This window comes from Lichenostomus cassidix, chromosome 2, assembly GCF_008360975.1.
Source record: "Lichenostomus cassidix isolate B80296 chromosome 2, HeHo_3.0, whole genome shotgun sequence".
NCBI lineage: Eukaryota > Metazoa > Chordata > Aves > Passeriformes > Meliphagidae > Lichenostomus > Lichenostomus cassidix.
This window is the reverse complement of record NC_139482.1, coordinates 139,120,898-139,136,366: the sequence shown is the minus strand read 5'-3', so window position 1 is coordinate 139,136,366 and position 15,469 is coordinate 139,120,898. Positions and strand designations below refer to the sequence as shown.

Here is a 15,469-nt window from a genome sequence, read left to right as displayed (position 1 = left end):
CTTGTCTCACTCTAATCCATTGCCCCAATGCCATCAGCTCACTGCCTGAATTTGAGTAGAGTTATTTAACAATCTATTTTCAGTTCCTTCATTTAAAAAAATTAGGAAAATGCTTACATGTCAAGGCAATGTAAAAGATCAGTGAATATTCACATGGAGCTTGGAAAATAAAAAAGAAGTCAATATTATCTTGGGTTTTTTTTTCCTTCTCCAAAATAATATATATTAAAAGATCACTTTTCCATATACTGATACTCCCTTGTTTGATGCATCCATACAAAATAAAAATTATTTTAAAAAAACCTGACACTAAAGCCTCAATAGAAAATTTCACATTCTTCACATCAGAGATGTTTAAACTTTTGTAGGTCTGAATCAGTCACATCAATTTATGCTTCCTTGGACCAACTTGTCTTTGACAGGACAACATTAATATTCTTGCAGGGCTCTCCCTGTACCCTGGGATTAATTTAAAATTAGTATCCCCAAGGCAGAAACAGTTTTGTGTATTGTATTTTAGGACAGGCATTCCTACTATATACAGCCATTAATTAAACATTATTCCATCAAATTGTTTAACTGCTATCTCAATTAATGGATTTACGGAACTACTGGAATCTCTTTATTCTCAGAATAGTCTGTTCTTCCACAATGCCTTTGACCCTTCCAGCACAGCTATCTCTTTGGTGCCTTTAGGTTTTATTTTAATCATCTGTATTTCATAACTCCTATTCATTGATATTAATTTCCACCTTTTTTACTCCTCATTGTTATCTCTCTCAGCCTTAATTCCCTGAGCATGATAAAATACTCCTTTACATATTTTTCCATTCCTTGCTTCTGCAGCATTCTCCTCATTGCCTTCAGGAGTCACTCACACAAGCGAACAGAATAAAATTTTAAAATAACAAATAAGCAATGAAGACAGTTCACTCCCAGTTAAAATTTTTTTAAGAATTAATCCCATGGGAAGAATTTAAACAGCTGCTTCATCACTGAGAGAACAACATAGGTATTTACCCTCGTATGTTTCTGGGATCTCGATTCCTTCTCTGGCTTTGAGGTCTCAGGCTCTGCAGCTGAGCCAGCCCTGCTGGCTCTGGGGGTTTGGCCAGGCTGTTTCGATGGCACTGCAGCCACAGAAACTGATCTTTCCGAGCGTTTCCTCGTGACACCAACTGCATAGTGACTCCTGCTGCTTCCGCTGGTCTGAGACAGGAGGGAGTCTGTACTCTCAGATTTGGTTAGCCTAGAAAGAAAATTTTAAAAAAAAACCAATAAAAACAATTTTCAGGTTTTGTACTGACACTTTTACTGCCATTGGTTCTGCTACAGAGGCTTTAAAGCAGGAAGTACTGAGCTTTCTTGCAAACAACATCTGAAAAGAGCAGACAGGAAGACAGGATACTCTTCTGTAAAATTTTTCATATTAGAACACCTACTGACTGGATTGGGCTATGATATGCAGACTCAGTGCATCTCTGATTAAAAAAGTCTAGAAATAAATTGAAGAAATCAGGTAACTAAGAAAATAAAACTGTTTGGAAGAGAATTGGCCTCCAGTCTTAGGATAAGAAAAAAACTTCTTGAAACTATCTAATTACTTTTGGCACTGCAGGAATGTCAGAACTCATCTTTAACTACAGGAAGTTGGGCATTATAATTCTATAGGAACATTGTAATCCTTGATCCTTCAACTCTAAGAGCATTAGCAATTCCAAACTCCAATTTACGATATGTTATGTACAATCACATCCTCTTTTCTAACTATTCAGTAAGCTGCAAAAGATATGCATATTTCTAAAACCAGACCCCTGTTAAGGGCTTATTTTGATTAGATTGCAAAGGGTATCAAACTGGAAATAAGGAAGAAGTGAAGTAATAAAGTAAGAACTGAATCCAGAAATAGTGTTACATAGCAGTTATTTTCCAGTAACAGAGTTTGCATCTTCAGAGCAAGGACAAGGTACAAAGGGAAATCTTAAAAACTAAACTTCCAAACAAGACTTTTTAATAAACAAGGCTGACAATAAGATTGAATTTTGGTAGGTCATCTTATGCCAGCAGTCCTTTGGATTAGAAATTCAATTATTCTGTTTGTACAATCCTTGGCTTTCTAAACCTTTAGTTGTTTATTCATAGTGCAGCAGCACTGACAGTTTCAGTCCTGGATGAGGCTGTCATCTTTTCAAAGGCACTTGAGACTTTGCAAGATATAACCCCAAATCTGTTAAATAAAGTGTGCCTGTGCCACATGGTTTTGATTAATCTCATGCCATCAATGAGAGATCACACTTGAGAAAAAAAAATGAACCTACAGAAGAGGATTAAACAACTAGAACACTTGTCTAGATAGCTTCACGAAAACATTTTGAGATGAAATAAAAGATGCAGTTCACAAGAGACTACTGAAACACTTCATGCTAAAGATTCATTTTATTCAGTGCATTACCTTTTCTTGGGATAAAAGCAATCCAGGTCTTTTGATTTGTGTTTTAGCCTTGAAGTCTCCGTTTTGAATTCACTTTGTAAAGACTCTCCATCAGGGACACTTCCAGGCTCTGACAAGACTGCAGGAGATGGGAGAGGACTCAAGACAAGTGGCACAGGGCAGCACTCTTTGCTGCAAGTAGTCTGAGTTTCATAGCGAATAAGACGAGTTTGAAGTTCAGCATATCCCACATCTCTCTCTAAGGCTCTTCTGTTATCTAGACAATATCTGAAATTGAAATTGGGTGAGAAACCTGTGAGAAAAAGTCTCTGCATCATTACAATCAGAAAAACTTACTTTCAACAGTCATGTAAATTCCAAAGCTTTTTTTTTTTTGTTTGAACTGTACTGTTCTGAAAGACAACTTTTAACAGCCCAGTAAATTAATACTTGCCTGATGGATTTTGCTATCCTTATGTCCAACTCCAACAAAGAAGCTCAATCATACACTATTTGCAACTCTCTACTCTATGTTCTTATAAGATTTCCATGGACACTAGAAGACTGTTTTCCTTGAACAAACTCTTTGAAATGCAACTTTTAGCTTTGTCTGAGATAAACACTGCTGTATGAGATATTCACATTTTTTTAAGTGCTAAAAATACAAAAAAAGTTGAACTAAACAAGCCCAAGTTTCCTATTGGCTACAATGAATTAGTGGTTTAATCAACCAAATCTACAGAACAAACTATGAACCACAGTGCAGCTGAAAGGTAACAAATGAAGAGTGCTAACTCAGTGAAATATACACATGAGATAACAACAACACAAAACGCATCTTAGCTTTTTCTGGTGTAAACGATTTCCAGGATCCCTTGCAAAAGAATAGTGTTTCATCACCCAGTGACTTACACTACCTGTACTGCAGGGAAAGGTAACAGTAAATCCAGCATTATTATAGCCTCTTTGTTACAAAGTGTTCTGAACAGTGTGAGCTATTGCTCAGCCCCACCCTTCAAACTGCTCTGCAATGTTTCCCACTCTTAGGAATGCCAAACACGTTCTTTACTTTTATCTCTTAACATGGATTCATGTTAAATTGCTAGATCTGATGTTTCCACTTTCTTCAGAGTATTTTCATATTCAGGGAGAAATTAATTTTTCTAATAACTGGCTGATTAATCCATTTCTACAGTTGAGGAAGACTTTCCACTGGACATAAAATCATTATCTGATAAGACAGTACTTCAAAATTTCAAAGTATTTAATTTTTCTTATTTATATTCTCAGTCCCCTGAATAGTCCCATCCCTATAAAGATAAAAAATCTATTTAACTTTAGCAGTTAAATTGCCATTTTACTCACTGCTTCAATGGCAATTATTTTCTCATTTGCAACACAGCATCTAAGAGTCTGGCACATGTTCATTACCCCAAAAATCTGATTTAATAATAAATAGAAACAGCCTCATGTTCACAAATAATGGTCTTCAAGCGGGACTTCAACTACCCCAATAATCTGTTGAAGGGCCAATACAGTAGGGCACAGGCAATCCAGGAGGTTCCTGGAATGCACTGATAACTTCCTTCTCCAAGTGAGGTGAGGTGCTCTGTTGAATTTGTTCCCACCAACAAGGAGGGGCTGGTAGGGGATGTGAAGCTCAAGGGCAGTCTTGGCTGCAGTGACCACTAAATAGTGGAGTTGGAGATCCTCAGGGCAGCAAGGAGAGCACACAGCAAGCTCACCCCTGGACTTCAGGAAAGCAGTTTGCCAGCAATACCAATTTGTGGTGTGGCCAACACTCTGGAGGGCAGGAATGCCATCCAGAGGCTTGAGAGGTGGGTCTGTGCAAACTGTGAGCTTCAAAAAGGCCAAGTACAAGGTCCTGCACCTGGGTCAGGGCAATGCCAGCACAAACACAGGCTGAGTGAAAAATGAATTAAGAGCAGCTCAGGGGAAAAAGATGTGGGATGTTGGTGAATCTGCCCATGACATGGAGGCTGCAACTAGATGATCTTTAAGGTCCCTTCCTACTCAAACCATTCTATGATAACTGCTACTCCTTGTTTTGTTGACAAGTTTTTATCTCCAAATATAAATACAGCAGCTGGGCAGATGAAAACTGCATAGTACAAAACACATCTGCCCCATAAGCACGACAGTCGTCTTACAATGTGTTCTAGTCATACAGGTACATCTCACCCTACTGCTTCCCTCCCTACTGCTAAGCACATTGCTCCTGTAATTTTAATATGCCAGGATCTTCCTCCTCTCCACAATACCCAGGCATTCCTGTGCTCTATACCTGTCATATTTTGCTAGGAGAAGAGACAGCAAAAGCTGTGCTGTGCCTAATTTGAAATCCCAGGCACACTCCCTGCTGAGGGCAGACAGGGCAGCAAGATAAAACTTAGCAACAGACAACAGACAAGTGGTTTCTTCCCACACTACCATATGCATCTCTCTTATCTACTCAGTTGCCTTTCTGTGCCACTTATGACAAATCTAAACAGGCTAACAGGCTCACGAGTTACCATTCAGAAAAAAAGATAACTAAAGAGATAGAAGGAGTGCTTCACTGCCCTAGAGAACCTGGCTAAAATTACCAGATACTTAACACAGGCTTAACATAACTCTTTGTAAAACTGATAGGAAAAAAATACCAGCAGCATTTTTAGTCACGTTCTGATAATCTGAAAATGTGATTTTAAGAGGCAGCAGAAATTTGCAGAAAGACTGAACTCACTATGCTTGGTATCCACTACATTTCTTAATACACACTGCACTAAGACTGTCTATATGGAAGAATTATGCTGAATTATCTACTCTAGCATTTCTGTAGTCTTTTTCCTTTTCTCCTCAACGTCAATATTTGTATTTTTCTAAACTACTTTTATACAGCTACGTTATATGACAGTTTGCTCATTTATTTGCTTTGATAAATAACTATTGCTGGCTGGCTGGGATTAAATAACAGTCCTAACCATAGGGATCCCTTTGAACATTGTTACCACTAACACTTGCCTGCTGGTGTTTTCAGGTTCCCTGAGCATACAGGTAGCATCACAGCAGGTCTCATAAACCTTTGTGACTATTAGTCTGAAAGTGTCTACAATTAAATATCAAAGCAGAAGCTATGTATGTACCTAGTGCATGTGCTCCCCTAGGAACTTGATATGTACTAATGAATTGTACTTCCCTTGCCATTTTTAGTTCTGAATTAAAATTTTCAGAGACATTGAGAATGGATACAGCAGTACAACTGAGAAAAAAAAAAAACAAACTTAAATCTTTCTACATTACTATCAAGGCAGGAATGTTGCCATTTAAATCAATGACTAAAATAAAAGTAAGAAAGGCAGAGGTGCAGTTGTTCCAATGAAGGAAAAGGATACATAAAATTTTCCATAATTAACATACCTGTTGCTTGAAATGTTTCTAATTATACCTAGACTGGAAACTAAAAAATAAATTTGGGAAAAGAAGCCAGGAAACTTACTCAAGTCCATGGTAATGGCATCCAGCTGCTTTTTCAAAAGGCAAACCTCTGAGTTTCCGAGGGCTAAGCTCTGGTGTCAAAAGAAATGTGTTTTCGCTGAAAGGAGAAAAACACAGATCTGTTTTAACCAGTTACCAGTGGAATAAATTATACTTTCAAAAATCAGAAACAAATACCTAGACACAGGAAGACCAAAACAGCATGCCTTGCAGCTAAACCCCTAGGATAAAGCACCAATGGACAAAAAGTGTATTGAAGTGAGAATTTAAGTTCAACTAATTCCTACTGAGCTATTATTATTACAGAAGCTCTTAGACATTTCTTGGACAGTTAAGGTCATTACTCCAAGTAATTTATCAACAAAACCAGGCAAATATCACTCCATTTCACAATGAGACACCTGAGTAGCAAAATGAACTGAGAGGAACTGGGAACTGACCTCCTATTTCTCAATCACACACTACAAGTAGTGAATTCCTGCCCTTTAGCTTCAACTTGTTGCCTCACCTAACAGTCATCTTTCTGAGACTTCATAACTAATAGCTTGTCTCCTGGGATATTTCAATTCCAGCTAGTAACTCTCTGCAGCTAAATCTAATGAGTGTATTTGTTTGAAGGTATTTCAACAGAATAAGTCATAGCAAGCCAGATCTCAACCCTTACATTTATCTCTAAAGAAGGGAAGAGATGAAGGCAGGATGTAGCAGAACCTCAAACTTACACATTGCTTTAAATTTTACTCATATACACTGTCTCGGCACCATTACCACTGGAATAATTATGTGACAAAAACATCCAGGAAAGATGTGATACTGAATCCAGCAAGAGATAATTTAGAAAGACTGTCAGCCAAAACTCTGATCTATCAAACTTCTAAGTTCAAACATGGAAAACAAGTGAATGTGCCTTTAATTCCCGAGTCTCTCTCAAAATCTCTTCAATCATTCTGTTGGTCAGGAAAATCCCTGGGTCTGTGTTCACTGTTCTTGATCACCTGCTGTGCAAAGCTGTTCATTATTCCAGAGAATTTAGTCAGAGCATCTGCTAGGGGAGCAAGCAGCTTGGAGTAGAGAGTTCAGCTGGACTCAATTCAAATTCAGATCTCACTCATCTGTAACTCAAAGCAAATCATTCAAAAGACTCAAGATATTCTATGCTATAGTGCTTCTCTGGAGGCTTTGAAAAAAAACAAAGACTAAAAACATAGGTCTTCGTCATGAAAAATTGTTCACTTCTTTCCTATATAACTAGTTGGAAGGAAAATATTTTAGCCAAAATTCTAAATCTTTTGCAATCATTAACAACTCAGTAGGAGATTCTAAATCGTCACTGCATATTTTCTAACTTGTTTAAATTCTCTGCTGAGGACATATTTAGGTTAGGTTCAAAACTTCAGCAAGTATTTTACAGAAGTCTCAAAAATTCTACAGAAATTTCAAAACACTACAGAACCTCTCCCTCTCACAAGCACTCTTATTGCATATAATGAAGTCTGAAAAAGGATCAAGGGGTCTATCAAATAATTGCATTATAGATTCTATTACACAATATTAAAAAGGTCAACAAATACAACTCTAGTGACTGCAAAGACTGTCTTGCTTACCTAGCAGTCTTATGACACACTGAACAAGTAGTATAGGTTCTGCTTCTACAAATACTCTCTGGCCTTAACTTTAACAGATGCTCAGATACTGAAACTTACTCCACTAATTCCATGTATCTATCTTTTCTGTGCTGAAAAAGTAGTGGTAAATGCACTAATACTTACCCGCAGACCCACTAAGAATGAATACTTGCAAACCCACCAGAGTAGATAAGCTTTTAAGAAGCACTTTACCACATAAAAACCACAACAGGAGACAAAGACAGTTGCATAGGCTCAGCTATTGCCTTTTCTTGCTTTGTCTTCCCACCTAGACTCCCCTACACTAAAAGAAATCACAACAATAAAATTAAAGTTTTGCCACAGGAGCTTTTGCTTTGCTAGAAATACTCTTTTGGAAACACACATATGCCAGTAGCAGATTGGCAGGGCTCTACCAGCACACGTTTGTGCTTCAGGCGATTATTTTGTTATTTAAATGCCTAGGACCAACATCATCATCTCCAGCCATTTCAGATTCTGAAAGAACTAAATAACAAGACTGACTGGAGCACCAAACAGTTGATTTCAATGGCAGGCATGTGATGCAAGGATACTGCAAGTTCTAAGCTCAAATCCAGTTAGACCACTCTGTGACTCTCATTCCATCCTTATTTACATCCCCCTACACCAGCTCTGAGTGTGGCCTTCAGTGGCTTTAGCATGCTGATTCCTACCGCCTGGGGACTTGCAGGGGCTGCAGCTCCCCCACTGGCAGCCCTTCTGGCGTGAAGTATTTCAGCAGCTCTTTAGCATCGAGCAACGTCAGTGACTCCCTCTGGCTGTCTTTATGTCCCAGCAATTGCTCAGATGAATGTGCAAACAGAGGAACACTGGAAAAAAGGAAGGAAACACAGACCAAACTAATATATTTTTCGGGGTTTTTTTAATAAACTCATGGTGTTTAAAAAGAAATTAAATCATTGCTATGCTGGAGCAATTAAACTAGTACCAAAGTAAAATGTACAAGGTTGTTCCTTGAGAACATTCACACAAATGCTCACCATAAAGAACATGATAATTGGTGAATATTCTCTAACATTCTACTGAAGAAAGTAATTTCTTCAAGAATTTAGAGCTTGGTTATGAAATACAACATGGGAAGAATATTATTCATCCCTGTTTTCCATTGTAGGACCAAAAATTGGTTCCCATTAAAACAAAAAAATATATACAATATACAGGAAAGGAACCATAAAGCCACTACTGCATGCAACACTTCACTTTGGTTTTAGTGGCTTCAATCAAGTATAGCAAAATTCCCTTTTTTCTACCGTTAAGTATCACATTGCTCCTGATTCAGGATAAGAAAGATAATCAGTTTAGTGTACGAACAATGAAATAAACACTGACTATGTAACAGAAAGTTCTTTTAGGAAGCTTTTCAACAGCAAATTAGAAGGAAAAACTACCTGTTTGGGAAACAAAAGCCATAATAACAATCATAACCATAATAACCATAATCATACCCATAATAAAGCAGATATGTAATGTGATAATTTCTCACATGCAGATCTCCAATCTAAGCCATGGCCAACTGTGGTACTTGAAAGAGAGAACTGGGGTGGAAGTGACTCAGGAAAGGGCAGCTGGACACCTGGCTGTACAGGTCTGTCAGCAAGAATATTAACACCAGCAAAGACCAATACGTCATGGAATCACAGAATAAGCTGAGTTGGAAGGGACCCACAAGGATCATCCACTCCAACTCCAGGCCCTGCACTGCACTATCCCCAAGAGTCACACCATGTGCCTCAGAGCATTGTCCAAATACTCCTTGAGCTCTGTCAGGCTTGGTGCTGTGACCACTGCCCTGGGGAGTTGTTCCAGTGGCCAAATACCCACTGGGTGAAGAACCTTTTTTCTAATATCCAACCTAAACCTCCCTTAACAAGTCTTATAAAAAGTGAGAGCTGAACTGAAATCAACAGACTGCATTGACAAAAAGATCTGCAGGTTTCATCTGAGTAGCACTATAGGAAAAACACAAATAAATACAAATTTCAAGCACAAAGCCAATAGGTTCTTTGACTTTAAAATTACTTGAGACAATACTCAGTATTAATTATTTAGGAAATATGAGAAGATTAGAACATATAGTACCTGCTGACAAAAACTGCTCAGTTATCTCCATTATTTAGGGTATGTTGGGAGAAAGAAAAGCTTTTGTATGTTTTTCTACCATGGCTACTATTTTTGAGAAGTGCCATTTTGACAATTTAGTTTTGGAACTATTCTACTGATAGCTAGCTTCCAGTTGCATTGAGTCAGTAGAAATCAAAACAATACTTCTTTAAATATGAAGAAAATACACCTTTGGAAAATTGGCAGAAAAACAGTTTTTGCCTTAAGCAATACTTTCTTTGAAAGATTATTAATATATTTGAAAATAGTCTACACAATGGCTATCAACATACAAAGTTCTTCTACATAATGTTCAATGGCTGCTTTCAACAAAGAAAAGCTCCAGTATTTCATTATTACCTCATTTTTTGTTTGTTTTTTTCAAAGTTCTCCAAATTCTGAAGAACGTGTCTTTCTGGCCACTCCAATGGATTTGGCTCTATTAAATCAGGCTCTGCAAGAAATGTATGTTCTTAATAAATAACCGTATTCTTTACAGAAATATATATATATACAGTCTTTTATATACAGATATATAAATGCTCAATGCATGTATCTAAAAGTACATAAATAAAAGAAAAATCTGTCTGGTGATGCAATCAGAAATGTTTCCTGCACAGTTTTTCTGTCAAGGAACAGAAAGGAAATAGGTAATGCAAGGGTAATTTTAGTTTGCAAAATAATCCTAGAAAGCTACTTTTCCTTCCATATTTTCCTCTTTTGGTAAAAATACTTCCTTCCTTTAAGTAAAAAATACATGGAAGAACATCCAAAGAGAATAAAGAGTGTATTTCGTAAATAATAATACTTACCGTAAGTCACAGTGTAAGAGCTGGTCTTATTGGAGACCTTCTTTAGAACAGGTTTAGGAAGACTAGCGCTGTACAGGTCCAAAAACCATTCTCTTGAAAGTTTTAATAAGCTCTTAAACTCATTGGCAGAAATAATTGCAGGCTGCTTGGTCAATGCCTGTCTCTCTATAAAAGAAAAAAGCAAAGGTACCACACCTGCTAAGTTACAAAGAACAACTTGAGCCTGCTAAAAAAAGCCAAGAAAACCCTCACCCAAATCAAATTAACACAAGTAACTTGAAACCTACTGTTGTACCAGTAAGAAAGACGTTGGTGGTTTATTTCACAGACAAGTGAAAAAACAGCAGTGAGAATAGCTCAAGTCAGACATGAATCATGTTTTTACAGTCCTTTAAATTCTGCATATATGCATTTCTGAGTATTTCCAGGTTTGAATCCCCCAGAGACAAACACCTGGACTTCCTGAGACTAGAAGTGAAGAGCTCCACTCTGCAGAGCCCCCACCCATCTGTTTCTACTGCTATGCAGGAGTGTGGCTCCCATATAAACTGACAGCCTGCTCTGGTCTCTTTGCTCAGAATATCAAGGGTCAGGTAATTCTGGTATGATTTAGGCCATTCAGTGAAGTCCAACTGCCCCTACTCAGTCTCTTAACAGAAGTGGGTGACTCACCCAAAAGAAACTACAGCACAAGCTCTACAGCAGCCCCAAGCTCAGGACTGAAGCAGACAGGAATCTGAGAATGACTGTAAGTGAGCAGGGGCCAAGCGTGGGAGACAAGACTACTTAAAGGAATCTTATTTTCTTTAAGCTGCTATTCTGTTAATGATAACACACTTAAATTATCTCCACAGAACGCCATTTTCAGTAAGCCAGCTAATCTCTCTGAAGCATTTTTTTCTTTTATTTGAGTCTCTTTAAGCAATGGACTTAAGATGGAAAAAATCATGACACTCAAATGTACTTCTCTGCAAAGTCATAAAAATCTGAGCAGGATGACCCTTCAGTTTTTGTTATGAATGATGCATCATGATAAATCTAACAAATCTCCAATGCATAGTTTTCCTCTGCAGCTAAAAACTTCTCAAAAAAGGAATAGAATTTTTAAAAGCTGAAAAACCCAAAACAGAATTCTTATTTTTGTAGAAGGCATATCCAGCAGTAAAGGATTTTGGGGATATCATCACAGAATTGCATAGAATTATTTCAGCACTATGCTCAAAAATTCAGAGTATTCATGTAAAAACGACCAACACTAATTCAGTATTCTCTTTTCCATTATCTGACAGATAATCATGGATATAATACAAAGTTTCTTTTTAAACTTCTGCTATTTCTTCACACAATGATCAACACACTTTGGTTCTCAAACAACTTTGGTTTTCTAAGGTGAACCATCACAACCAATTTAAAATAAAGACCTTTTAAATATCTGTTTGAGAACTACCCCATTACTTACTGAGATATTCCTTCAAGGCAAGCACTTGGAGATGACACAGTGTCGTTTCTCTCTGTACAATCTCCTCTCCACAATAGCGTGGCAGAGACTTGATAAAGTCAGAAATAGGAAAGCCTGCACAAATTAGAAAAAATTTTTATTACTAATCTCTCTTCTATACGTAATAGAAGACATAAACATAGGAAACATAAAAATCTCATATTCAAAGGAAACAACCAGTCTTTCAAATATGGCTAATCATTAAAAAAACCAAACAAATCAATTCCAACTGAACACCAGGAGGGTAATTTCGAAGAGATGCCTAACTAGTATTTTTGAATTTCTGTACAAAACCAATATAATGACCACATAATTAACATCTCTAACATTTAAAGAAGATAAAAAGTACGTAAGTTTGATATCAAGAAAGAAAAGTTTTCTCCCAACATATGGTCAAGGACTTTCAGTCTTCTGACACTGTACTAATGGGATTTTAATTAGGATAAATGGCAGAGTAGTCGGTCATATCACACACATTTATTTCGATAATAAGAAATTAAGCACATAAGATGCAGGTCACTGTGCTCTTTTTCTCTGCCAGTGTTATTGAAATAAATACAGGAACTATTAGAGTTACCTAGGAGGTGTAGTTGTAACATGACAACTACTCCATGATAAATGCTGCATACCTGCTCCTCCCTAGTGCAGCAGTTAGGATATGAGTACAGATCATACCCTAAACACTCTGCAGTAACCTGCAAAGGACATCTGCAAAGGAGCTGAAGGTAATAACAAAACTCAACTTGCCTGGCCTTGCAATTTTTATTTTAAATCATCAGTGAAACAGGATTTTTAAGAGATATTTACCTAGATTTTTGGCATGGGCTGGTCAGTCTTTACACCAAGAATACAGACTTTTTAAACTTTAGGCTTTCACAAATTTGTTTTACATTAATATTACCTGTATGTCCCTTTACAATAAACAATTTTCAACTAATCTCAATTATGAGAAATGACTGACAATAACTTTGAATAGTCAATTAAAAAATATGGTAGCAGTATATTCTGTGGATAAATAAGCTCTTATTATATTTTCTTATGGATTTGGAAGAATATTGCCAATAGAGAAACTCGTAAAAAATGTAATATTCCTCCTTGTTTTCTCCCTTTTAAAAGTGACTGGAGTGAATAAAAGCAACTTTATTAAATTCAGTAGCATTTGCCTGCATTCAGATACTCTTCATTAAATAATTACTCTTACTTGACTCCATTTCTTCTGCTTTTCCCTTTAGCTTTCCATTTAGTGCAGCAAGAATAGCCATCCCATTGATCTGGCCAGCTGAATGAATCAAGGTTGCTTTACATCCTCCAGAGCCATTGCCTTGTACCAAGAAATAATATCGGCAAGATTCTCCTTTCAGTTCAATTTCTGGAACTTAACAAACATCAGGGCATAAGTGTGAAACACCCTCAGGAAAACAGCTTTAAAACAAATTATAATCCACCACCAAAACTCTTCCACTTGCTTTCTTCTGTTCTGCGAGAAATCTTATTAACATCTTTTGAGGAGACACAGTTAACTAAAGGTGATGTTTACCCCCAGTAGAGCTACAAACTAAAGAGCAAAATAAATGAACTACAGCAGCAAAGCTGAGCTGGACTCTACTGCTGGCTTGAAGCAGCAGCCAAAAACCAGCACTGCACTCCTGCGATGAGGGACAGCTTTCTAATGCAGACTACAAAGTACACCTGGAAACTCTAACCACCAGCCAAGGGAAGTTCTTTAACTGGGCTAACAGGCAGAGTTACATTTTCACCATGAAACAATGAAGAGAAGTTTCTGTTCTGCTAGGTAAAAACAGGCCTTTTTGCATATGTACATTGAAATAATGTAAGTGTTCAATGGAAGAACATACAACTGTAGAAGAAAAGGGAATATTGTACACACTCTTCCCAAGGACATTGCATTATTCATTATTAAAAGCTTCACTCCCTGCTTTACCCTTGCGCCTGGATGAGAGATAAAGACATTCTGTTTTTAAACACTGGCATACAGTATGCAGTTTTGAAAGTAAATTAATGTGGGACCTGACAGTGACAGTGAAAGGATGGGTTTGCTATCTTTTTACTCAGAAAACATTTTATAGCACCTTGGTAGACATAGCAATCAAGATACTGAATACTTCTTGATGTACTAAGTTTTAAAAGTAAAATACTTTAATTTTGTAAGATATTTGCAGTAGTGCCTCAATAATTAACTCAACAGGAACTTAACATTTAGTAGTATCATAAATTTTTGTTAGCAACAAATACAAACTATTCCAGTGTTTTTTGAAAATTTTAAGAAAAAAGACTCCAGACTCCATGTCCTGTTCTCTATGTCATTTGAAATACATTCCTTTTCTAGTTTATCTTGACATCTCAAAGCCAATTCCTCCTGGGCAAGCTTTTACTTCTCATTTTAATCCTAGCATTTGAGAACTACCAATTCCAAGAATGATGCCTTCTCACAGATGGAAGAGATTAAGGATTTACAAATCCTTAGTACAGTTAAATTAGTGGTAGCCGCTAAAAAAATCAACTAAACAAGAAAATAGATTTAAATGGCCATGTTTCCCCTCCTCTTCTAAATTTTACTCAAGAAGCTTAGTAAGAACCCCTTGTGTATTACTGATCACACAATAGTTAATACTTGTACAAAAGCTTTCCACTGGAGCACAGGACAAATATTTTGCAGACACTGGGAATCTTGTGCTGAATTAACTGCATCAGTAGTATCTCTCCATTAAATACAAATGCTGCTGCTGTGACCAGGTTTATAATCACACCCTCTCTATCACTTCCAAGCATGCAAAGATAATTTCACATCTATATACTGCCAGCACCTGTTCATAATTAAGCTTCTCATCCCATTGCATAGCTCTTCCTAATTCCTCTCAATTTTTTCCTATCCCTAAACATGAAATAATATCAATCATCAATATGAGCCATCCTCATCTGAATAAGAGTTGTCTTGAGTTGGCAATAGAAATAGTCACTGTTTCTCAGAATCTATATGAATTTTATATTAGAACATGTATAAACAATGAGATCATGAAAGAAGGCACAATCCAGCCCCTTATCCTGTTCTAGGTAAGTACTTTAAGCACTGGGCTACGACCAAGTTGCTTTTAGCCTGATGTTTTCAAGTGCCTACAAACCTCACAGTCACCATTTGTAAAGTGCCTCCACTTCAGGGCACATTTACTGGCTGACTGAGAAACTTCCCCCAGCCTTGATCTGCACTGATTCTCTTCTCTCACTTTCTGGATCAGATTTCTAAGCACTGGCACAGTGAGTAAGAGGAGTCAGCTGCCATCAGTACAGACCCATAAAAAAGGAGCACATTCTTAATCACAAGTTTAATACACTGGCTCTCAGGTGAATGAAGATATCTAGTGTTTCTTAATATTCTGTATTTTCCCAGGAAGAGATTAAAATTAAATGCAAGTGCACTGAAGAACCTCTGGAAATGCTTAATGAG

At 37.1% G+C, this 15,469-nt stretch overlaps 1 protein-coding gene across 2 annotated transcripts in view; it reads right to left on the bottom strand.

Annotated features, from left to right (window-relative positions):
* The window catches only part of MTBP (MDM2 binding protein), a 28,737-nt gene that overhangs the window by 3,479 nt on the left and 9,789 nt on the right, over window positions 1–15,469 (bottom strand). For both annotated transcript variants that reach the window (XM_085053479.1, XM_085053480.1), the window contains exons 12-19: window positions 13,208–13,381; window positions 11,968–12,081; window positions 10,509–10,673; window positions 10,057–10,150; window positions 8,250–8,405; window positions 5,931–6,026; window positions 2,453–2,719; window positions 1,021–1,249 (exon numbers count right to left, since the gene is read on the bottom strand). In XM_085053479.1, the coding sequence (XP_084909605.1) occupies window positions 1,021–1,249; window positions 2,453–2,719; window positions 5,931–6,026; window positions 8,250–8,405; window positions 10,057–10,150; window positions 10,509–10,673; window positions 11,968–12,081; window positions 13,208–13,381 (1,295 nt within the window). The remainder of the gene's footprint in view (window positions 1–1,020; window positions 1,250–2,452; window positions 2,720–5,930; window positions 6,027–8,249; window positions 8,406–10,056; window positions 10,151–10,508; window positions 10,674–11,967; window positions 12,082–13,207; window positions 13,382–15,469) is intronic.